This window comes from Falco peregrinus, chromosome 7, assembly GCF_023634155.1.
Source record: "Falco peregrinus isolate bFalPer1 chromosome 7, bFalPer1.pri, whole genome shotgun sequence".
Lineage (NCBI taxonomy): Eukaryota > Metazoa > Chordata > Aves > Falconiformes > Falconidae > Falco > Falco peregrinus.
Window position 1 is genome coordinate 47750903 of NC_073727.1, and position 24928 is coordinate 47775830.

The 24928-nt window shown below is 41.4% G+C and overlaps 1 protein-coding gene across 10 annotated transcripts in view; it reads right to left on the bottom strand.

The window, feature by feature from the left end:
• STXBP5 (syntaxin binding protein 5) overlaps positions 1 to 22398 on the bottom strand; it is a 109706-nt gene extending 87308 nt beyond the window's left edge. For 7 of the 10 annotated variants that reach the window (XM_055809609.1, XM_055809607.1, XM_055809605.1 and 4 more), the window contains exons 1-3: positions 22133 to 22398; positions 21509 to 21907; positions 19598 to 19695 (exon numbers count right to left, since the gene is read on the bottom strand). In XM_055809609.1, the coding sequence (XP_055665584.1) occupies positions 19598 to 19695; positions 21509 to 21661 (251 nt within the window). In that variant the 5' untranslated portion in view covers positions 21662 to 21907; positions 22133 to 22398. Of the gene's footprint in view, positions 1 to 19597; positions 19696 to 21508; positions 22111 to 22132 lie in introns of those variants that run through there. The other 3 variants (XM_055809608.1, XM_055809606.1, XM_055809601.1) reach the window with 2 other exon arrangements.
• Between the last annotated feature and the right edge of the window lie 2530 nt (positions 22399 to 24928).

Sequence of the window (24928 nt, forward strand, 5' to 3'; positions counted from 1 at the left end):
TTTATTTTTAGAAGTTTATGCCTATATCAGCATCACTAGTAAATGCTTTGCATTACTCAGCTTAAATGTTATTTGAAAGTAGTGTCAAGAGATAAAAGGTCATAGAAAAACCTAAATTAAGTTGTCAGATAAAAAGAACTGACATTAAAAACACAAGTCTTCAATATTGTTATAATATGAGGCATAACATTAAAAATAACACTACCCATTCCATCTTAACTCTTTTTAAAGTTACTGCAGACATCACCTTGGATCCTATAGGTTTATCTTTCCATCGTACTAGAAGACCTCATATGGGTCCTTTCTTTGGCCCCAAGAAATGCACCTCTCAACAGTGCTAAAGAGCTCCCTTGAGAGTACAAACACAGAGCTACTGTTTTGTAAAGGCTGTGGATGTGAGAAACAAGTAGCCTATTAACACTGGTAAGGGGATAATTCAGACAGTGTTAGATTTCCAAGTACCCACAGTCCAGTTCAAGACTGGAATAGGATGGAAAACAGATCTTCAACAGTAAAACACAGCCCAAGGCAGTTCCCTTATGCACCTTCCCTGAGTTTTTCTAGTAGGCACTTCACTAGATGGAGGGAAGGTATTACCTTGCAAAACAGTTTCTGTGAGATTTTTGATACTTTAGAGAATCTGCTCATCTTTTGGCCTCGTGTACTTCCAATTCCTGTTAAATACTTCAGGCCATGCTCATCTGCCCTGCTTTTACAAGAACGTTTGTTTTACTTGTTTGTCATTTGCTAGCAATTTCTGAGCCTGAAGAGCTATTTTGATCAACTTTGACAGAAGGGAAGAAGTCTTGCAGATAATACTTTGCCATAAATTTTATGTGAATAGGTAGCTAAGAGGGAAGAAACCCAGCTTAGGCCCATATCCCAATCAACAGGAGAAAGGTGGCACTGTTACCTCAAAATCCTAAAATAGGGGCTCTGTATAAAATGCTGCAATCACAGGAAACATTTTGGAAGTTGCAACATGCAGGAAATTATACAAGCTAAAACCATATGATACCAGGTTTCACAGATAAAATGCCTGTTTCTTTCCTCTAGATAAGAGTATCCAAAATAATGAATAACCATATATTACAACTCACTTCCTGTAACTGAAACTGTTCCAGTTCCAAGGGAAGAGGAAACCCCATTCTTCTCATATGATGGCTTGAGGGAAGTGTTACATACAGCAAACCACACTTTTGAGCCCTCCAAAAATGCAGAGCTATACCTGCTTATGCTGCTCAGCACTTCCAAGGTTCCTCCCTTTAGCTTAACTGAAATAGCTAGCAATAATTCTGCAAGAATGATAGTCTTAAATGCACACACTGAAATTTAATAGTTTGACCTGATTTATTAGGAGCAGGGAAAGGGTTAGGGGGTGAAGAAAGCTGAGCAGTTGTCTACACTTCCTCCACAGTCAAGGGAAGGCTGCAGAAGAGTAGAAGTTTTCCTCTGCAGTGCTGCCATCTTTTCCTTCACTACCACGCTGCTCCCCAAATGCCATGAGAAGACATTCACATTTCCACTGTTCCTCCTCCTTTTCTTAAATGGTAAAAAGGCGGCAAGGTAAAGAGCAAGTCTGCACAAAGGTGTGCTTGAAGAGAAATACCACCCGGTTCCTCAGAAAATTACTACCTTCAAAAATCACAGCTGTTAAAATACAAGACTAAGGAAGTTTGAAATTTTGAATTTTTTAAGCAATTTGGTTCCTATTGGAATCCTCAGTAACTTAATTATACATGAGTCATTCCAAGAAAGCAAAATGGCTGCTGCTTAGGTAAAAGTATTTAAAGACCTAGCAATCATACACCTTCCAAATAAAGTAACCTCTACCATCATCACTAGTCCCACTACTACCCCCACAAGTAATTTTTTTTTAAAAGACATACACAAAAAAAATATCAAGCCCTCACTGTTTGAAGTAGACCACAGTCCAGAACTTCACTGAGGTGAAGCTTGAAGTTACAGATGTCAAATAGACAGGGTCTCCCACCTTCTCTTGGGAAATTTCCAGCTGTGACAAACAGTGCTTCAGAAATGCCATAACATGAAAATATCCAGGGGTTCAGACAAAAAAAAAAGTATCGTCTGTAACAGAACTCCTTATCCAACCTCAAGATGGTTTCTAAGCAGCAAATCCAGATCATTAAAATTAACATGGTACTGTGGCCTATTCAGTTCAGACCTGGTTTAAGTCAGGAGAACCTGCACTGACACAGTATAATTCACTGCTTAAAATGTTCTGATGAACACATTTGTTTTAATGTTCTGAGTGTCAGACAGCTTTTTCTACTCAGCAATAGAGAAAATGAAATTAGTTTTGAAAGTTCAGTTCTGGAGCCTTCCATCAAAAAACACAAGAGGAAACGCGCAATGTAACTCTCAGCCAGCTACTGCAACTCATTGGAGTTGTAGCACGTGAAAGTTATATGTGCTCTATCTACATGGTGAGGACTAAGAAACACAGGAGGCTCAGATATAAGCTAGAGTAGTAATCATTTAAATTGGTATTTGTCAGACAATCACCTGTGATGTTCCTCAAACATTTACATGGGGAAAAAGGACAAACGCACAGGGGAAAACTTGTTTCAAAGATTTAGCTAGGAAAGTTTGAAGAAAATAAATCCCATCTTTACAAGGTAGCATTGTTTATTTCTTCTTTGAAATGTTAGCATAACAGAATTGCAATCAAACAGCAACAAATAATCCCATTGTATATTTACAGTGGTCAGTAGCTCTGTGTGAATTAAAAACAATAAGAAAAACATGACTTCCTGATGGTAAAGAATTCCACCAGAGCTAAATTCAAGTCACATATGTATTTAGAAAAAAAGCTAAGGTCATTTTGTCTTACAGATCTCAAAAGAGAATCTTTACTGGCCAACTGAATGCAGATTCACTTTAATTCTTTGAAGCATTACAAGTCTGGCAGTGTTTTGCTTGCAAAGTATCCCAACTTCTTTTGCTATAAAGGACTATAAAAAAACCTGATTGATACACTAGCACTGCAACCTGAAGCCTGATAACTCCTCATTTTTCCCCACGAATGCCCCGTTTCCAACTTCAGCTTCCAGGAAAGGCTGAAAGTAGTAGGCCATTTAACCAAGAGTCACCTACAAATCCCCACACACATTCCAAGTCTGCCCTAACCTCTAAACTTGGCGAGTCCCCAGCAAACAGGTAGTCTTTAAATTCACTGTACGGTAACAAGGCTATAGAGTCAGGGAAAAAAAACAAACAAAACCAAAACACTTCAACAAAATTAAGTCTTATCTGTGCTCACAAGCCATATACATACACAAATTTGATCCTCTTGAAGCAGAGGGAAAAGAGGAAGGAGTTAAATCACTTGCCCAAGACCACCCAAGATGGCCTCCTCCAGGATGGATACATTCTTGAAACTATACATGGATGAAAGCTACAATTAAGTACCAGAAGCAGCATTGTACCAAAGCATGCCTAAAAACTGTAAAATAGTATTTTTTAAGAATCACTCCATGAGAAAAAGAAATTGGTCATGTATGGACACTGAAAATTACGTATGTTTAAGATAAAGAGACTAACTAGGTTTTTAAAGACAAGCAGAGATTTCGATTAACCAGTAACTTCCAATAATTCAAAATAGCAACTATAAAAGGAAAAAAAATTCATCATATAATCATCTCAAAGTGAAAAGAGGAACATTAACTACTGTCTGGTTGTACAAAGCCAGGATGAAGTCTGTTTTATTAAAACCCGTCATGATAGACTGATACATGCATTCCAGTCAAACATCAGCAAAAATAGTATGCTGAATGGCATTTATTAGTAGTCCTTTAAAAAAAGGCAACCAGAGAACTAACACACCAAACAATAGCTGTGACCAGCACTGAGCTACTATGGTACTTTCAACTACTAAATAGTTGTAGTAGTTCTTTAGGAGACTAAAATAATATATCTATAATGATTCAGTATCACTCATATAGAATGCATTTACACTGATCATCTTTAAAGATTCTCCATTAATACACTAAGGTAACACTAACAAGTATTCCCAGTTGAGTTTAACTTCCTCAGAAGTGAAGTTCCCCCAAATTAAGTACATTTGTATAATTTATAAGTATATGTTTTTAATGTACTATAGCAGACAATTAGAGGTTTCAGAATACAGAAGATCTTCTATATTTGGATATATTTTTTTTATGTACAAACTATGTGGACAAAGTTTTCAAACTATGCATTTAAGTATTTTATCTGTTTTGTAATTGAAATCTGCCAATTTTAAGTTTGATATTAAATACAATTTCAGGAATATTTTTAAAAGAATAGTCTCTTTGAATGAGCTACCCATGCAGCAGGTGAGATTATATTCCTAAAAATGCCCATCCATTACTCTATAGATTAGAACAGTGTTACTAGCACCATCTTTGTCAAATTGGATACAACTACCGTATACATAGCACATTATGACATTTGTAGAATGGCAGAAAGTAGTTTTTCCACTTTAAAACTTACTCAAGGCAGTTGCTTTCTGATCTCACCAGCACACTGTTTTAATTGCAACAGTAACCTCCACTGCAGGCAAAAAACTGAAAGCAGAAAACATTACCAGATCACAATGTGATTACCACACAAGTTTCCAGGACAGCTTCCTTAATGTTAAAACTCACCCTTACACCATACCACGACATCTGGCATTTTAAGTTTTACTGTATAGAAACAGTTTCATCAACTATTCAGGCAGCTGATAATTTTTGCTGCTTAAGCAGAGTTTATTTCCTTGCTAACAAACCACAGAAGCTGAGAAAATGTTAAATTGCATTAACAGAAATTATTTACCATGTGAAGTGCTGAGCTGAAGTCAGGAAGTCTGTGCAACCATACTGTTGAACCACTTCATTGTTACAGAATCTCTCTGAGAGGAGTCAACCAGACTAGAAGTACAGGAGCCACCACACTGATTCAAACCAGAGGTCCATGCAGCCCAGAACTGTCTCCTACAACAGCAATCAGCTTTATTTAGGAGAGCTCACAAGCCTGTCCACATTTTTCAGCCTGTTCCCAAACCAAACCCTCCCAGTAGATTAGCTATGTAAAACCTTCAGCATTTACCTATTAAGACTTGTGTCTAAATTTGTCTATTCCCTTCCTAAATGCACCAGTATGGCCTGCCAACACTGTTTCATCCATGCCCACAAATACTAGTCTGAAAATAACAAGTAGTGAAATTCTAAAAACTTGTTTTTTATTTCTTTAAAATCAGTCTAATAGTACTTTAGTGAATGCTCCTTAGTTTTTGCACAGCAGATTTGCTAAGTGACAGCTCAGCATGCATTTTAACTGGTGTCCTCTTGATTTTACAGCCCTTGATCATATTTACCCCTTCTCCTCCTCTCTAAACTGAGGAGACCAGGCATTGTTAATCCTCTTTTAAGGCAGCCACCCTATTCTCACTAATTCTAGTTTCCCCCTCTAAATCCACATCACTTAAAATGCAAAAACCGTGAAAACAGACTCAAAATGTGGACACAGTATTGTTCTATGACAGCAAAATGCTTCTTTGTTGACCATGTTTTTCCAAGCTTGTTGGGCCAAGTCGAAAAACCAAGTTTCAGTAGATGGTTCAGAAAAAAATACATATCCACTTATCCACCAATTTGAAGCTTTGTACTTAGCTGTGATCTTTATGTCTCAAAGATCTAACTTAGGCCTATTTTTCTTTTATTTATTGTGTATATTACATACAATATAGTACATTAAATATGTTTCTAAATACATAATACACTAAGTATTATACATAATCTCAGTAAATGTCATCTTGAATTCAGATCAGTGAATTACTATGAAGTTATACACAAAAACCCCCACTTATGATCATTTTGGTAGTATTACTGGAACTGAATTAGTGTCTCCCAAGTTTCTGCAGTCTGGCTAGGCATCAATTCACCTCTCCCCACCCCTGCCCAGACAAGCTCAAAAATAGGGAAAGACCACATTTGTAAAGGACAACCCAACCCAGAAAGCCTGTAGGTAGGCAACAACCAAATACTTTCCTCTTCCTGGTTTTAGAAATGATCCTTCCCTTAGTGAAACCCTTTTAAAGAACAGCTAGTCTAAGTATTCTGCCCAGGCAAGGGTGCACCAGACACAGGTAAGTTAAGGTCACTTTTGAGCACTTAAGTGAGAAGAGCCTATCCACAACCTTAATAAAACAGCAAGGACCTCTACAACTTCTGTCTCTCAAAATGAAATGCAGGCAGCTCCTGTTTGCTAGATTAACTGGTGACAGCGATCACCTCTACTGCTTATTATGCTAAGGAAGATAACCTCACCCTCGGGTGCAAAAGTAACAACAGCATCATTTTTAGCTATTTTATAATGGAGAGTACCCATCAAGACAATATTTTTAGTGACTACTCGCATTTGAGCCACACACCATTGCATTTCTGGCCCCTTTGGTATAGTAGTTTCTGTTACCAAAACAGAGCTAGCTTTAAGAAAAGTCCGCTGCAAATAGAAATCAGTTCTGCTGCAAAGTAGGGGACCAAACAGACACAGATCCATTTGAACATTGATCACTTGCTCTCCAATTGTAGCTATGCACCAGTCATGATATCTGTGTATTTGCAGATCTGTAAAAGTTAAGTTTTTATTTCTGCAGAGTTGCATTTGCAAACTACTGTAACAGGGGCCTTTACAGCTGTTTGCACTACACTGAATGCATTACAGGTGACTTTCCTGCATTCAAAGAGATGCATTTACTAAGTTTCAGTCAGGTTATCTATAGAAATCCAAACTGTTTGCGTCTTTTGATGTGCTGCTTCTCCCACTGGGTGTTGCCAGGTGAAAGAACAGATTATCAAAGGTTAGTAAAGTTTGCTCAGGACATGCCACCTCTTTCTCATCTCTTTTTTTTTTTTTTTTACAGTATTTGATCTGTAAATTTTGACAGTGATCATATGGGGAAAAACCAAACACAGTTCTTTTAAACTGCCATAGCTCAAAAGTTAAATAGTTTTTGTCCTTTACCATTTGGTTTTCCCTAAGAAGAGAAAGAATATTATAAAAGTTAACTCCTACTGCCTCTTCCTCACAGCATCCTCTAAGGCATGTACAAATCCCATTCTATTTTACTTTTTTTACTAACCCTCTGACTATTAACACAATTAGGACTGTATTCACAGTACTTTCACAGGCAATGTCTGATGAACAAAAATAAGTAAAACAGTCAAGTTCTAGGCAGCCAAATATACTGTGGGTAACAGTTTTTGGACCTATGTTTCTGCTTAGTGTTTTTGTTTTTTTTTTTTTAACTGAAAGATACAGAATTAAGTACAAAACAAGTTTAATAAAATAGTATTCTTTGTGAGTGGCTGCTATTTGAATACAATTTCCTTTGGTCAGCAACACTAAAGAAAATATGGCGACTTTTACTAGTAAGACTGTGTACTTTAAAGAGGTAGGCTACCCAATCTTTTTTCCAGGTTAGTAACTCAGCAGGATTTCTTTCCTAAGAGTTATGTTTCCCACCTAATTATTTTAAAGAATGAAGGGATATTCACCATGACAGTAAGAAATCATTATTTAGTCACTTAAATGGAAGTTTATCCAGGGCTTTTTTGTAGTGACTTTCCTCTTTATCTGACATTTAAGGGTGGCTGTGAAACTAACCTCCCTGTACAAGTTTACTGCACAAGTTTGGAACACATGTAAAAGGGAATGCCAGGCAACGTATCGCTCTGCAGCCCATTCTGCATATTAACAAGCATCACTAAAGCTTAGTAACTGTACTTCTAATAGCAACACTACAAAGTTCAGTCAAGAATGTTTTTCAACTGTGAAGATGAACATCTGCTCTGTTTAACACTGTAGTAAGATTGGATAGAGCATATGCAAAAAAATACAGGCATACTAATCCCATCAAATTGACATTAAGTGATCACAAAAAATTGGCGTTCTATTATTTTCCCTAATGAGAAAATAGAAATATGCAAATTGCTCTCATCCATTTGCTGCTACTAACTACAAGTTGGTGTCACTAGGTGGGAAAGAAGCAGAACCTTTAGTAAAAAAGGTTACAAAAAACATTGGGTATCAGCTGGATTACCTCTTCAGTTGGCTACTCTTGAAGCATTAAATATATCATCTTAACATGAAACAAAGATCTAATAACGTTAATCAAATACATACAGAGTACAAGCCTGGCAGCAGCTTCAAGAGGCTATGGAATGCAATTCTCTGCTTGAAATAGCATGAATCACATAAAACAGTAGCTTGCTAAGCACAAGTACAAAGGCTTTGCTTCCTTTGGATCTGCATCTTTTCTTTAGTTCCCTGGTTTCTGAAGTTAATACAGCTTCTGTGAAGACTTCACACAAGAATATAGGAGCAGAAGGCAATTCGTTCTTGGAGAATCCATGGGATACCTCATAAAAGGGTGAGTTTGGTCTATAGCCTTTCTTGAGGGAGAACCTAATCTCTCTCCACCAGTATTGCTCTTACGAGCACTGTCTGGTTTGAGTGGGGCAGGCTAAGACTTATTCTGGACAGGGAAGCAGTGGTCACTGAAACTGTATTATCTCAATTTTAGAAGGAAATTAAGCTTCAAGTTGCCCAAAAGAAATCAGATTGTTACTACCTTTATAAGGTACTTACAAAACAAAATCCCATGACATTCAGTAAAATGAATAAATAAAGTAGCCTTCACTTATTTCTATCAAGATACAAACGTCTCTGTAGAACAGTAATCATGTAGTTGATTTTTGCAAACTGCAACACTTCAGACTGCATTTTAAGCATTACAAGATCAGCATCTTTTTTTTTTTACAAAAAAAATTGTTTCACATGTTGTTTTGCTGATTGACTGGATACCAAGCAAAAATGAATTCCAGACCAAATAAATGCATTTTATTATATTACAGTATAATAAAGGAAAATAGCATGCAATATGCAAAAAGAAACAGTACTAGTTATTATGCAAAATATGATAAAATAGTAATAGACCTGAAGCATCAAATCATTACTGCAAAGTGTTAAGGAGACTAAGAAAAGGATACATCACCAACTACCACCTTAACATCATTCAGGCCCACACTTTGGCTGGGAAACACCATTGCAGCCAGTGCCAGAAGCCTCTCAGTAACTGGGAAAATTCCCATGTGGTGCATCCACCTGTAGGTGAGGCTTCCTGCCCAGTCCTGGAGCTTGCCCACCTTTGTACTCAGTGAAAAACAAGAATAGCTTACACACCTAGTGTATGTAAATTTAAGTTTAGGCTAAGTGCAGGCATGCACTATCTCATGATTCATAAGGTTCACACATGCCAGGGATGCTGGCCAGATGCCCAAGCGTGGTGGAGTTTGTCATGACACAGCTGCACACAATAATTATTGTCTGGATGGTCCTGCTCATATCTTGCTTTTCAGGGGGCTCAAGGCAAACACCATCTGCTCATTAAATCTGTCCTTGAGCTCCCTGAGCTCACTGTCCAAGTTAAGCGATCCCTAATTAAAGACGAAAGACTTTCATAAGCAGTAATCAATTTAGCAAGTTTTCACCACATGTTTTAGTTAGCTCAATCAGCATAACATAGCATTCCTTAAAGTACTTAATCTTACACTTTTGTTTTCTAGCAGACACACATTCCAAGTTTCATTTACTTTCACTATTCTTGACACTTAAGATAAAATTCAAAGCAAATGAAAAACCCCTAAGAACCACTGATACAGAGTAGAACTGTGGACAAATGACTAGGGAAGATCTATTTGTGAACTTCAGTGAAAAATCTTTACTAATACAATATTAAAATCAATCTTAATTCAGCAATTGATATAGCTACCTCAACACAAGCATTATAAATAAATTAAAAAAATCTAGTTAAGAGAAGTTTAGGATTCAAAATAGACTAAGTCTTTGCAGGAAGTGATTAATTAGAACAACTAGTATGAGACCAAGGTTGTCGTCAAGTTGTACAGATCTAGGACACAAGAGCAGTTTTGGAATCTCTTCCCAAGGAGATATTTTAACTGTAAGACAAAATAGTTCTCACTTGTGAGAGAGTGTCTTAAACTGAACATCAGTGTGTCAGATCAGGCTAAATGATAGCCACAGAAAGAGTAATCTCATGAAAGTGTTGTAAAAATCAAAATGAATCAGGATTCAGTATGAGTCTCTGGAGGCTAACAGAATTGCTGCATGTTTTAGAAATCTACTAAATACTCTACCACAGTCCTGACTGGTGAAATATTTCAGTTTTAGCTATTTCCAAGACCTTAATTATTTTAAACTGTGCCTAAGTTCAGCAATACAAATATCACTGTCAGATATTTAAATTATATCATTAGATCTTCACCTGTATTTGCACAGCAAGTCAACGGTAGTAACTTAGTGCTCCATTTGACAAACATGTAAACTGTATTATTGTCATGAAGTGCTTATGATAGAAGTGTTGACACGAAGAATTTCACCCAAGTTATCACCAGTTGAATACTAAGAGGCTATGCTTGATTATCATTGAAGTACCAATTACAATACCACAACTTAAACTTAGGGGTCAGCAAAATAAGGTAACATCAAAAGCTGCTGAAAGACAGCACACTGGCAGTGGGTAAGCAATGCAGTCGTGTATGTACTTGTGAACCAAAACCCACAAACAGCTTCCTCAGGTAAACAAATAAATAAATACACTTCATGTCAAAGAATTAGATCTTAGGAAAAGTAGTCTTGTCTACTTAACCAAGTGCACTTTGCAGAATTAAGAATTTTGGTTTTTAAAAAAAGTTATAATGATCAGTTTGATGGTATACTCCAGGATGGGCCACATTAAGAGTAGTAAGAGGAAAACAGAAGACCCAAGAGATTAAAGATAAAGAGCTACTGCAGTATTAACTCTCTCAAAACTGCTAAGGACTATTTTTTCACAATATGAAACCACTGTCCTTAATTTTAGCTAACTGGTAAAGTGAACTCTTTCCAAAATACACATCCTCCAGTTTGCTGTTTTTGCAGTTATTGCATCCAGAATGCAATAATTTACAAGTTTTAATTCTGTTTTTCACTGAGCTTCTTCATAGACAACCCTACAGAAACAGATGTGCTGTGGGAATCCTGATAAGTAACATGGGTTTTTACTGTTCCGCTAAAATGAGAAACAAAAACAGTTCCACAAGAGTAGCAGTAAATATGTAAAATAACTGAGGGCAATTCTACTCACCTTAAAGGTAACATGTAAAAATACTTATCTTTGCCTTCTGAAACCTGTGTAAAAATTGAGGGCTGGACACTTAGAAGTAGTCTAACACAGTCAGAAAACTTCTGTCAAACAGGAAGTTTTGTTAGGAAGGGTTTGCATCTTGATTTGTTCTTTCAAGCTTTATCATATCTCGAATCATGAGCTATTTCTACTTTTCCAGACATGACCTTACCGAAAAGGCTCATGTCTTCTCCTGCAGCAATAATGCTATTTCAGTTCTAAAAGCTCTTCCACAGTAACTGAGAAAGAACAAATCCAGTAAAATGTGGAATTAAGAGCCTAGTGACTTGAGCACCATATCAGAAGTCTGAAAGCTTAAGCTGAGTCCCTGTCACATTTTACCCTTACATCATCAAATCACCAATCCATACCACCTCAGTGTTTCACAAATAGCTAGGACATACAAGGAAACAGGCTACACTAGTGCTACTGTAACACCTGCAGCCTTGCGAACTTGGCATGCTTTCCAAAAACATTTACCTTTCCCAAGTTCACTATGACCCAGCAAGTTTGAAGCTGCAAGGCTATATCCACTAGGCTTCTCCTCTGTCAATTACAATACTTACAGGGAAGAAAAGTTTTCATTCTGAAGTCCATTTCAGTAAATTGTAGTATTAGATATAATACAGTTATACTTCAGTTATTTTTGAACAAAAGCAATTACTACTAAAAGCCATTTAGTAGAATTACAGTACATGCAACAATACTTTAGATCAAAGACCTGGTGCAGCACAGACTTATTGACAGCCACAGTTGCTCTGAGGTGCACCTGTTCCAGCATGGCCTTATCCATAGGCCACAATGTCTTCAGAGATAGATCTTTTCCGGTGTAGCCTTACCTACAGCCATAGTCCCTCCAGAAGTAAACCTACTCCAACATGGCCTTACCCATGGCTGCAGTCTCTCCAGAGGTGATCTGCTCTGCCATGGGTTTATCCATGACCATACACTTTGAAGTGCTCCAGCATGATCTCATGCACAGCTACTGATGCTCCAAGATGTACTTCTCCACTGTGGACTTGTCCTTGGGCCAAGAACCCTTCAGAGGCATACCTCTGCAGCACAGACAGACACAGCCACAGACACTTCAAGATGTACCTGCTCTGGTGTGGACTTACCCATGGTCACAGACGCTTTGGGGTGTCCTGCTCCCGCACGGGCTCACCCACAGGTCACAGTCCCTTCAACTCAAGTTCACTCTGGAGTTCCAGCCTGTCTGGTACAGCAGCACCCGAACAGCAGCGATGCCCTGGCCATCTGCCAGCCCAGGTGCATCACCATGGCTGCTATCAACATGTTCCCAGGCACAACGCAGTAAGGTGACAGCAGTACAGCGAGCAGCGAAACCAAAAAGCAGCCAGTAACGAGCACTAGACCAACATACAGTAAGGCAAGCAAGCCCCACAGCAAGCACAGCAGCCTGCCAATTAATTGCTAAACAAAAATAACATCTATAAAATTGACCTAGCACATTCCAATCAAATTTGTTACCTCTTTGACCCTTCAGGCCCCACATTGGGTGCTAAAAAGGACTGTCATGGTTTAACCCCAGCTGGCACCACCTTGCTGCTTCCTCACTCCACCCCTGGTGGTATGGAGAATTGGAAGGGTAAGAATGAGAAAACTCATGGGTTGAGATAAAACCAGCTTATTATGTAAAGCAAAAGCTGTGCACGCAAGTAAAGCAAAACACGGAATTCATTCACCAGTTCCCATCAGCAGTCAGGGGTTCAGCCATACCCAGGAGAGCTGGGCTCCATCACCCGTAACTGTTACTTGGGAAGACAAACACCATCATCCAGGTGTTCCACTATCTTTTCCCAGCTTTATATGCCGAGTATGACGCCATATGGTATTGGAATATCCCTTTGGTCAGCTGGGTCGGCTGTCCCAGCTGTGTCCCCTCTGAACTTCTTTTGCATCCCCAGCCTATTTGCTGGTGGAATGAGAAGCAGAAAAGGCCTTGACTCTGTGTAAGCACTGCTCAGCAGTAACTAATATACCCCTGTATTTTCAACACTGCTTTCAGCACAAATACAAAACATAGCCCCATACTAGCTACTACGAAGAAAGTTAACTCTACCCCTGCCAAAACCAGCACACCAAGTCTCCCAACAAGCATAATCACAGATCTAAAAAGTACATGATCCTATTTATTATGAAGAATTCAATAATAGCTTTCTCTGTGTAGCACTAACTTGGTATAATCCCATACACTTAAGGGTTACATATCTCATCATGGCATTTTGGCCTTATTTCATTTCAGAATATCTAAAGATAATTTATTTTCTTCATTTAGGGAATGAGGATTTTTCATTGAAAGAAAGATACAAGACAGCTAATGATTTCCATGTGAACTAAAAGCTGGAAGATATTACAAGAAATGTGGTCATGTTAAAGGAAACGGAAATGTGATAAGATTAATGTACATTTTTAAGCAAAGTAGTTTTCTTAAACTACTCTTTGTAAATTGGATGGCAAGGTAGCCAAAAAATATTTTATTAACAGATAATCACAGAGTCTCTCTGGCATGACACTACTCAAATATTTTTAGTAGCTTTACTGATGTATTCTTCCCAAAACAGGAAGATTTGTTCGAAGTCCAGAAGAAAACTGGCAAAGGTTGAGATTTTTCTCTTCAGTGTACAAAAGCCAAAACCCCCTGGCAATCCACAAAACAGTAGTTTAATTTGACTTTGGTATATTCACAGATTAGACAGAATCACAGAATCATTTAGGTTGGAAAGGACCTCCCAAGTTCATCTATTCCAGTCTCCCACTTGAAGCTGTGCCAACTTCAGATAGGTGCTTGGTTTGAAAAACATGCAATCTTTGCTCTGCATGCTGTAAACACAGCTTCAGCCACTGCCCTACTGCCCTTTCTCCAGAAGGGAGAAGAGCAAGTGTAGAGCTACTTAAAGCAAACAAAAAAACCCCCCATCACATGCAAAAGCCCCCAACCAAATACCACCTACATCATCTTAAGTGGATGTTTCTGTGATAGGAGTAAAAAAACCAACCCAGACAGACTGCCTTGCATAGTCTGAATGATCCAAAGGAATAGTATTTTTAATAGATATAATCAGATCACAAGTTTGAAATGGAATTTTCTTAGAGCTTCAGGGAATTTACTTGAATTTTTCGGTATACATCTACAGCAAAACTATCCAGATGCTGCTACATAAACATTTCATAACTGCATGGAACCACATACCCAGGCTTTGAGCTCTTTCGATCAAAGAATAACAGTTGTGATTCTTCTCACACAGGCCAGAGAACAGAAGTCACAGAACAAAAGTTTTATACACCTCAAATACATGAAAACGTCATTCACTTACAAAGTCATCTTTCACTGCTGATAAGAACAAGGGGAAGTGAACAGATGCTGATATTGAGAATGATTGGGATCTTCAGATATTTAACGACAGAACGATGAACAATCTAATTTTTCTCCTTCCCATGAACTGGGTTTGCAACAGGAAACTCCTCCCCCACTGAACTTTTTAATTAAGAACCTATTCAGCTTGGGAATAGAATCATAGGCACAATTTGGTCTGTGTGGAAGGCACAACACTTACTCTACAGGTATCCCCTTTATTTTCACGAATTTCTAGTGGAAATGGTCTTTCTTTTCAGAATTCCCTCTATCAAAAGAAAGACTGAGTTTCCAGCTTCAAATGAGTATTTTAAAGGCATGAAGCACCAATAAAGATACTGCATTCATGTTGGCAGACAATCAAAATGTGTCTCATTTGATATACTGTCCTAGTTTTGCTATTGAGAAATTAAAGCACAGAAAACTGAATAAACTTGTTTAAGATGGAGCAGTTAAACAGCAGGGAGCAAGAGAATTCCTTCAATTTTTCTGCTTTAGCTTCAAAGCTTATTCTACCTCCTATAAAAACAAACAAAAAAGCTCAGCCAACTATTAAGTCCAGAGCCCCGTACAATTACTAAATTTAAAGTTCTCAGCAAAGAATATCCTAAAGGCAGACAAATCCTGAAAAAGACCATTTCACCTTTCTCAAACCTCTGTGCAGTTTAACTGCTGCCCCATTCAGATCACATTCAACTTCTGGAGGGACTTTTAGGCAGAAGAGAAAAAACAACAGACAGCATGAAAGCAGGGCTATTGCCTATGACACCAAATGCTGGCAGGACATCACGGGGTGAAGTCTACTCAATTACACCATTCAGGTAAGTTTAATCTTGAGTACTTATACTCTGCTCTAACTCCTTAGAAGGTTTTGATATCTGCTGGGAAAACAAAGCACAGCCAATTATTCACAAAACTTCCTAAAGACTACAGACTATGTGTCCTGCTGCAATGGTTCAGGTATGCACAGGAAAGAGGCAAAGCATAGATTAATTTTTAACTACTTGATATTAAGACATCTGAGACAGGAGATCAAAAGGTGAAAGCCACCCTGGTAACAACAGATAACTCCCTTTAAGTATGAAGAAAGCCAAAAATACTGTCCTGCAGTGACAAATGAGGCCACCAGCAGCTTGCACTGACCACTGCAGTTTGAAATCTTTTGCAAGCACAATTGTTACTTGTAGGGAACACATCCACAAGCACTCAGCACTGTGCAGAAGGGTGAGCCTGAGGCAGAATTGCCACACATAAGAGGCAGGCCACCAGCCAAGGCTCAAACACCTCAAGCAGCTGTAACTGAGTCCTCTGATCAGCACCACAAACTCAGAGGAACAACTGGATCAGTGTGAGCAGAAAAGCGTGGGTGTATGCAAGAAATAAATATAAGATTTATGTCACTTAGCACTGTGCTTCTCCTCTTGTGCCTACCTCATCACTCAATTTCCCCTGCAATACAGAAAACAGAACCGAAGAGCTTAACTACTTTCCACAGATTCTACCGTCAGGGAGAGGGTCCTATCAGCTGGCTGTTCTGTAGTCAGGAGTAGCAGGTCCAGCATCTGCCCTCCCTCCAAGGTTTCTATTTTACTAAGCTATACTCTGTAACCTTCCCACATACACAGCAACAGAACCAAGTTGCTGTCCACAGGTGAAAACAGAACAGACCCTTTGTTATTAAATGTTAAAAATGTTCCTTTCCACCGAGGGCACTAAATACTTCTCTAATTAAGGATAATACCTGAGCAATATCAGCCTGCCTCAGAAACACTTGTTAAAGTCTCCTAGTTAAATCAGAGTTTGAAATATTTCTAAGTAACCCTGGAAATAGAATCAAGGGTGGGTTGTTGTTTTTTTTTAAGAAGGAATACAAAGGATACACCACTCAAGTTAGCTCGTCTGCAATCCCAAACTGTAACTTTGGTGACTTACGAGGTTTAGGTTTTACACTAAAAGCAGTCTCCTAATATTTTTATTGATTTTGCCCCCTCTTAAAAGTGTGAAAAAAGATCTAGAACCAACGGCTGCTCATGAACACGGAATAGGAAAGACCTTGCCTCTGGCACACTAAGTCATCAACTCCATAACACTCCTCCAGTTTTAACCCATCAAGCCTAGACTCAGGGACAAAGAATATTAATAGAGTAGTAATTCTACTGCCAACGCGGTTAGTGAAACATATCAACTATAGTTTAGGTATTTCCATTTCCACAATTACTTTGTGGATTCAGAGAATTCCATACAGCGTTGATGTTATTTTGTCTTTATTAATCTCCAATTGATAAATATACCACGTCAGTGAACTTCCAGTATATCTGTAACCACAGATTTTGGTTTTTCAGAAAAAGCTTTAGTTCTATTTTCACATGTCATTGTATCAACACTAGAGACAGCATTTAGTATTTGTGTATAAGAATTCTCTGTTCTCCATTGGTGGTTACAGACTCCTCAAAACAGAATGAGATAAAAGTGTGATTAAGAAAATTCCTACTCATATTAATCTGTTCTAATCAATACTGGTTTTGAATTTAATATAACAAAATTGCAGACTTCTCAAATACAGAGAACATGCTCTGTAAAAGGGGTTAACTGATAAATGGCCCAAAGTCAACCAGGACTGTAACATTAATTTTTTCATATTTTAATGTAATCTAAAAGAGGTTAGCTAATTTCTTAATTTAAGAATACTTTATAACCTTCCTAATTAAAAACTTGCTTTGCAATTCCTCAGATCACTTACATGCAACAGGAAGCAAGTGAAAACTCAGTAAGATGCACCTATACTTGAAGATGCAAGGAAAACACTAATATCCAGCTCCCATTTGCTTGTAGGCAATGAAAGAAGCATTCTCATTCCTTTACTTTTATATTCTTACAACATGAATGCAGAATAAAATGACGATTGACTTATGTCCCACTTTCAGGATTTATTTCTCAATGAATACCTCTTCACTTACTCTCAGTCTTTCCAGTGCACACCTTATTTCAGTTAAAACACTTCTGCCGCACTAAAGAGTAAAGGGCTCCCATTTTAATGAATCCGTGCACATAATTCATTGTTCATAAAAACCTTAGCTGGTAAAGCATCCTGTAGGTCAACAAGCACTTTTCAGTTGTGTTTTTATCTTTGAGCAATAGAATTAAATAAGCACTTCGTAAGTTTTACTCCTTCCTAAAGGGTGCTTTTCAAACCTGCTTCACTAGCCAGAGTCTGGTTTTACACTGAAATGTGTCTGAATCTATCCCTTCTGCCTGCACTCCTCCATCTCGAAGAGGAAGTAATCACAGATTTATCTTCTGCAGTGTTACTAGGTTAGGCCTATCAGCTGAGGCTGAGGGGTTTTAACCAGTTCTTCCAAGAATCAAGATCTTTATCAAGGTACTGAGAAGCATATTCTTCGCCATGAAGTTAGGGGAGCACCAATGTTTCATCCTCTGCATGAAACTTCTTCCCTTCCCTTAGGAAACACATTTTCAGTCAATGTTACTACTTCATCTCACAGCAACTGTTTCTTCCCTCAGGATCGTACAGCACTTCTCCCAATAATTTAGAAAGCAATTCACACTCTGAGAACTCACAGGTGTAGTCATGGACAAGTGCCAGTACACAGGTTTTACCAATTCATCATTATCCACATCGCAACATCACATTGCCCACAGTTACAGGTAAGTTCTAAATAGGTACATTTTGATGTCTCCTTTTCCTCCAACCCAAATGCTTACTTTTATCTCTCTTCTCATCTATTCTACCAATATGAGATCTGATACCAATACCAGCACTACCCACCCACAATTCATTCTTCATTTAAATCAACTTTATCACATTTTAAAACCAAAATCTATAGAGTTTAGGGTACTTTCAAATACAGCACTAAGAACACTGCATGGTCATTACCATTACTCATACTCTGAATTAAGAGATCTTTGGAATTTATAATAGATATTATTACAGAAGCCATACAAGCTACTTCAGACTCTTCTTAAAGCCTTGGATTTGATAATGGAAGTTCTAATTTTTCAACCCACAAAAGACGACCCTCTTAAGGCAATTAACCTTACAGACAGAGTAGCGATGTTACAGAAGGAAATAAGAGGTCTACTTGCAGACTGATATAAGCAAAGGAAAAGATGAGATTCACCTACAGTTCAAAGAGGATTAAGTCAATTTTTCTAGCAAGGTGGCCTAAGGCTTACCCAAAAAGGTCAGAGTTCAGTCAATTTCAGGACAACAGATAATTCAATTCATTGTCTTCTGCTGAAAAGTAAGGTTTGGGCAATGGCAGTGTGGATAAAGAATCTACAGGGCATCTTCTCTTAAAAATAAAAGTTTAAACACATATGTTTTTACATGGCTTGGATAGTACCATATGCCTATGAACATATGGGCAGTTCACTTTTCAGTGAGCAAAAAGAAGTAGGGTTACTGGTGCTTTATTCCACAAATTCATCCTGCTCGTCTCAATCACTTGGAAACTGTAAAGTGAAATACAATTCCTGTACCTTTTAGTGTCCCCACTTGAAACCATCTTTTAGCAACACAGAAGCAGTAGCAGGTAACTACAGTATTACAAAGCTTATCTCAAGAACCCAGAAATACCCAAAACCCACCACCCAAAACCTCCCCAACAAGCAGCACAGAATTTTTCAATCCCAGAGGGTACAGCAGGACAATGAAACAGAGCTCAGCCTAGGTCTCCTTCAATTCGCAGTCAGCTGCTGTAAGCTGTCAACACACTAGTAACCCTCTACAAAACGTATATATTAACTTGAGATAATGGGGACTGAGCAGCCATAGCTCACATCATTAACACAATGTGAACTGACACAAACAACAACCAGAACAGCCAGGCCACCCACCAAGAGAAACCAGGGTTTTCTTCCTCCCTTCCTGCATACCTGCTTCCTACAGACTTCTGAATGGCTCCAGCAGCTGAATCAAAACATCACTTGCATGAGGTGCACCGAATCTGCTTCAGAATATAAAAGGATACAGCCTTAGTGCTCCAGTCTGAGTCCCGATGGCCAGTATTTTCTGAACCGGATCAAATGCCAAGGCTGAAGGTTGATAGGGGAAACCATGGCGTACAGTCTAACAAGTCAGAGCATTGCAGTAATGATGGACAAGCAGCAGACCGAAAATAAACAGAATCAATATTTTGTGTTAGGGAACAGGATTCAGTGTTAATCACAATTAAGAAAGGAGCTATAAAGCATTTTAACAACAGACTGAGAAAGTCAGCTGTCTTACATGAACCAATTATAAATTTTTTTTAAAGTCACAATTACTCATTCATCCTTGATCAAGTGACAGTCATACTTACTAAAACTTAATTTGAACCTACATTTCTCCTGTACAAAGATTGTATCAACTCAGCATTTTTTCAACCACCTCATTCTCTGAGTAATCTTGTTTTCAGCTATAACAAAGGCACTTAACTATTAAGGTCTCAGATGTTCCTAGCAAGTCTGGCAAAGCCAGACTTGTCACTAGAACTATTACAAATTACTAGACTTGCTTTTCTGCAGATCACTTCAGTTTTAGTCCAAGAGGCCCACATGACAGTGCAACCTGTCTCAGCACATTAATAAAAAAAACCAAACACAACCCAAGCTCCATATAACCAATCTCTCTCCCCTCGCTTCCCCCAAAGAGAAAAAACAGCTCCCAAAAATAGACAAAACCAAAAACCACCCCACCAAATAAAGCAAAAAAACCTTCACCCTCAACCATGGGATTCTGTCTTAATATGCAACTATCGACACATTTAGCTTTATGATTAGCCAAGACTAATTTGGTAACTGACCAAACAATAACTCCACTTCTCAGGCTGCAATTAATCAGAACTGAGAACATAATAAAAAGTGTCACCTACTCTTATTTCCTTTACAAAATGTACACAACATAAGCCATACAAATGCCAGCTTTTCCATTTCAAAACCTTTAGTTTAAAGCAGAGTTATGTTAGAACCTTATAAATGCATTGGAAGCTTCTGATATACTCCTTTTACTTCACTGAAGTTGCAGACATACCCCACAACTCTCAATATTGCCAGTTAGATTTTATTGGCTGTGAAACTGCTCTGCTCGTTTCCATGTCCTTCCTGAACAACTTGCAGAAGTGGCAGAAATGCCTGCAAAACTAGATAAAACAAGGAGGAAAATCCACAAACAAGCTCACCCATATCAGGCTAGGCCATGAGTGCATTGTAAAGATAAAAACGGGTATTGATATTCAAATCAGTTTTTATTCCTCTTGGTACAGCTGGTGAATTAATTCGCTGCATCATTTTCTGAAGTGTGCAGACACGAACTGCAGTTACTGTATCACGCACAAGCAAATAAAAAACCCAAGAACTTTTCCTCTGTCTCCAGAGATTTGCAATAGCAGCATCGGCAACTTGGCAACACACTGCAGCGAAACCACCACAAACGTCTACAGCCTTTTTCAGGCGCAAAGGAACACGATAAATCCATTTGCAAATAATGCAGAGCGACAGATTCCCCGTCCTTCGGGCCCATTAGCAGAGGCTTCTACTCAAATGCCGCGATAATCAGATCTGCACTACAGCTAGGTATGACTCCTTCCCCCAGCCATCCCACTCTCTCTACGAAGCCTTCGTGAACACGGTCAATATTAGCACGCATGAAAGAGCCTAGAAGAGGACAAACCCTGAAACTCTCCAGGAAAGATGACTACGGAAATCCATGAGACCTGTACAGCTACACCCACCGCTTCCTTCCCTTCTCCCCACCACCCCCAAAAAAAAAATTAATATTCCAACAAGTAAACAGGAGCGGCGGGGAGGCTCGGCGCGGTCGGTACCGAGAGGCAAAGCCCGCAGAGCCCACCGCGGCGGCGCGCCCCCCTCCCCGGCCGGCTCGGGCTGCAGCGTGCATTCACCTTGCAGAGCTGGAAGTGCTCGGACTGGAGCGTCTCCTGGATTTCGGTCTCCCGGTTCCCCGCCTGCTGCTGCTGCGCGGCGGACGACGCCGAGGCGGCGGAGGAGACCGCCGTCAGGCCGTCCAGCACCTTCCTGATGTTAAATTTCCTCATGGTCTTCGGCGGCGGCGCTGCCCGCTGCCCCGGCCTCGCCGCCGCCCGCCGTGCCGCGCCGCCCGCCCCGCAGGCGGCAGACGAGCCCCCGCCGGGGAGGGCGGTGCAGGGGCGGCCCGCGGTCGGGGGCGCCGCGCTCTCCGCCGCGGGGCAGCGCTCCTCCTCGGCCGCGGGGAGGACGGCGAGGCGTCAGTCCGGCAGCGCAGGGGCGCTCCTCATCGGGGCCCGCGGGCTCGGAGACGGAGACTGGAGCCAAGCAAACAGGAGCCGGTCAGCCCACCAGCGCCGCCACCGCCGGTCCCGGACTCGCCGCCCGCGGCCGCTCCGCGCCCCGCGCCCTGCCCGCCGGGGCGCACGGCTCGCCCCGGGCCCGGCCGGCCCCGCCCCGGCCGCCCCTCCCGCCGCCGGGAGCGTGCGGGCTGCCTCGCCTCTCCGCGGAGCCCCCGCGTCCCCCCGCGCAGCCCGCCTCACATCGTGGCAGCCGCGGCCGCCGCTGTCATCCCTCTGCGTGCGTGCGCCTGTGGATGTGTGCGTGCGTGTGCCGGTCCCTCCCGCCGCCGCAGTCTCTCCCCCCTTCGCAGGCGCCCGCCCCGCGGCTCGGGCACCCTCCGCCTCCTCAAAGCTGCGTGTGCCGCCAGCCAGTCACCGGCGGGGCTTCTCCCGGCTGCTGCCAGCGGCTACCACCGCCGCCGCCCGCCCCCACGACCATCCTCCTCCGCCTCCTCCTGCCGCCGCGGAGGGCGCCTCCCCCGCCTCACGGTTGCTCCCCCTTGCCTGACAACGCGGAAGCGCAGCGCCCCGGGAGGAGTGGCGGCGGCGGCGACTGCCGCGGCACCCTGCCTCGCAGCGGCGGGGCGGCCGCGCATGCGCGCTAAGAGCGCCGGCACCCGGATGTGGCGGTGCCAGCTCCCCCCCGCCGCTCCGCGCGGGGGCCGGGGCGCCGTGAGGGGTGCGGGGGGGCGCGGCGGTGAGGGCACCGCGCCGGGCGTGAGCTGGGTGTTGGCCTTCGGCCAGGCGGAGGCGGGAGCAGGTAACAGGTGGCGGCCGCAGGCTGCCGTGTGCCGCCCCGACCCTGCCGCTGGCCCGGCGCTGGAGGCGGCTCCCCGGGGCCGGGCGCCTGGGGAGAGAGTCGCGCTTCGCGCGTGGTGACGCGCGGAAACCCCCCAGCGGCTGCGGGACGCAGGGGGCTGAGGGGCGCAGGGGGGCTGGGGGGCGCAGTGGGGCTGGGGGGCGCAGGGGCTGCTCCTCGCCCTGCGGCGGGGGCCCGGGCGCCCGGGCGGGAGCCAGCCGAAACCGGAGCAGCGCCGGCGCTTTCCCTCTGGCGCTGCCTCGGTGCGCAGCGGTGGGGCTGGCAGCGCCCGCCGGGGCCGGGGGCGAGGCGAGAGGAACGTTTCCAGCGGCAGTAACGGTTAACGGGGCTGCGTGTGTGATCCCCCGTACCCCTCACCCTGGCCCGCCGTGCCTGTGAGAGCTGCGCCGGTGCCGTGGCCCCGGTCTGCGAGCGGTAGCCGAAAAGCGGCTGGACCGAGGGCTGCGGCAGAGCCAGCCGGCGGCGCCGGGAGAAGTCACGGCCAGCAAAACTGGCACAGAGTGCGCAGAGTTAAACGCTGCTTTCTACTAACGGCTGCTGTACAGTATTCTGTATTCTACTTTTATTATTCTTTTAGCACTAGATTGCATTTTTGGATTGTCTCATCAGTGGTCAGGTAATAGATACTACTCTTGTCTCAGTCGTTGTTTTATCGCTGAAGGTAATTACTATTTGTGACTCTTTCCTGAACTTTCTTCTCAGCTTAAATGAACTGGCAGTTCAGTCATCACTTTTGGAGGGAAAGCTTGTAGAAATGTGATTCAAGACATTGGCTCACATTCATGCTGTAGCAGTAAAAAGGCTCCACACGCAGTAAAATGGTCCTTTTAAGTGGTATTTTCAGCCTGAAAGCCAGGCATGGTTTATTAGCACAGTAAATGTAATACTACACAGAGAGATAAGTGTAATCAGAATGCAGCAAAATAGTTATGATGCAGCCATCATCGTAACCTCAAACGTAAAAATTCCACAAACTCTTTTTAGACCTGTAACCACAGGTCAATTTACAGCCACAATGCCAGCAGGTGTATGACGTATGAGCATTAGAAGGAAACCAAGAGAGTTTACATATTCTTACAAAGTGACCGAGTCATGAATTTACAGAGCTGTTCCGCTGTGTTACCAGGACTGTTGGACACTTTCTCAAATCATCCTGGTAAATTGTGAAAAATATGTTTCCAGAGATGGCAAAAGTCATAGAAATAAAATCAGTAGACCTAAGTAAGGTTCAGTAAATACCTGATAAAGAAATCAAATTATTTTGAGAGAGAAATGTGTGCATTTTCAGTATAACTTTAAGAATGTAAATTATAGCCCATTTGAGTCCTGTTGTCAGTATACGTTAGGCCAGGCCCTGCAAATACCCTTAGTTGTAACTTTTGTAGCATAAATAGCCTTATTATTTATAGTAATATTAATTGCAGGGGAAAAAAAAAACCACAACAAGAAAAACACCTCAAAACTGGAGGAAAAATTAAAGGACTTTAAAAACACTTTTTTTGCACACGACAGTCATTTTCATACCTTCTATGCACCTGGCTCGAACCTCTTCTTTAGTTGGAGCATACGTCTTTAGAGGAGAGATCAGGTTTTGTTTTCTGTTTAGGTTAGCACCTAGCACAAGGAGACCCTCATTCATTATTGCAACATTGTAACAACACTTGCAAACATTCAGGGAAATGATACAAGGTACACAAGGCTGAGACAACAGCAGTTCTCTTCCCTCAGGCTTTCTTTCTAGCTGATACCCTTCAACAAATCAATGCTTTCTGGGACTTCAGCTCTTCCCATAAAAAATCAGCAACCTTCCCTCTCACTGGGATATCAGTGGGAACAGTAGTAGACCTTTTAATTTTATAGTTCAGCAAATATCCCTATTATCTCTCAGGATTTAGCTGCTATATTTCAGAGCTTCTTTGGGCCTCCAGCTCTTACCCAATAACCACATCCTGTTTACAAACGGGACCAATTCTGCTTAACCTCCTTGCTTCACATTGCCCACTCAGACCTTCCAGCCCCTGATGTCTGAAATCTCTTGCCAGTGTTTTATACCCCAGTTCAAAGCCCAAGTGTCTTTCACAACTGGGGAACAAGCAAGCAGTTTGCAACATCTTTGGAGTCAACTATGACAGAGCCAGTGATAAACATTTACGAGTCACTTAGACCTAAGAAGTGCA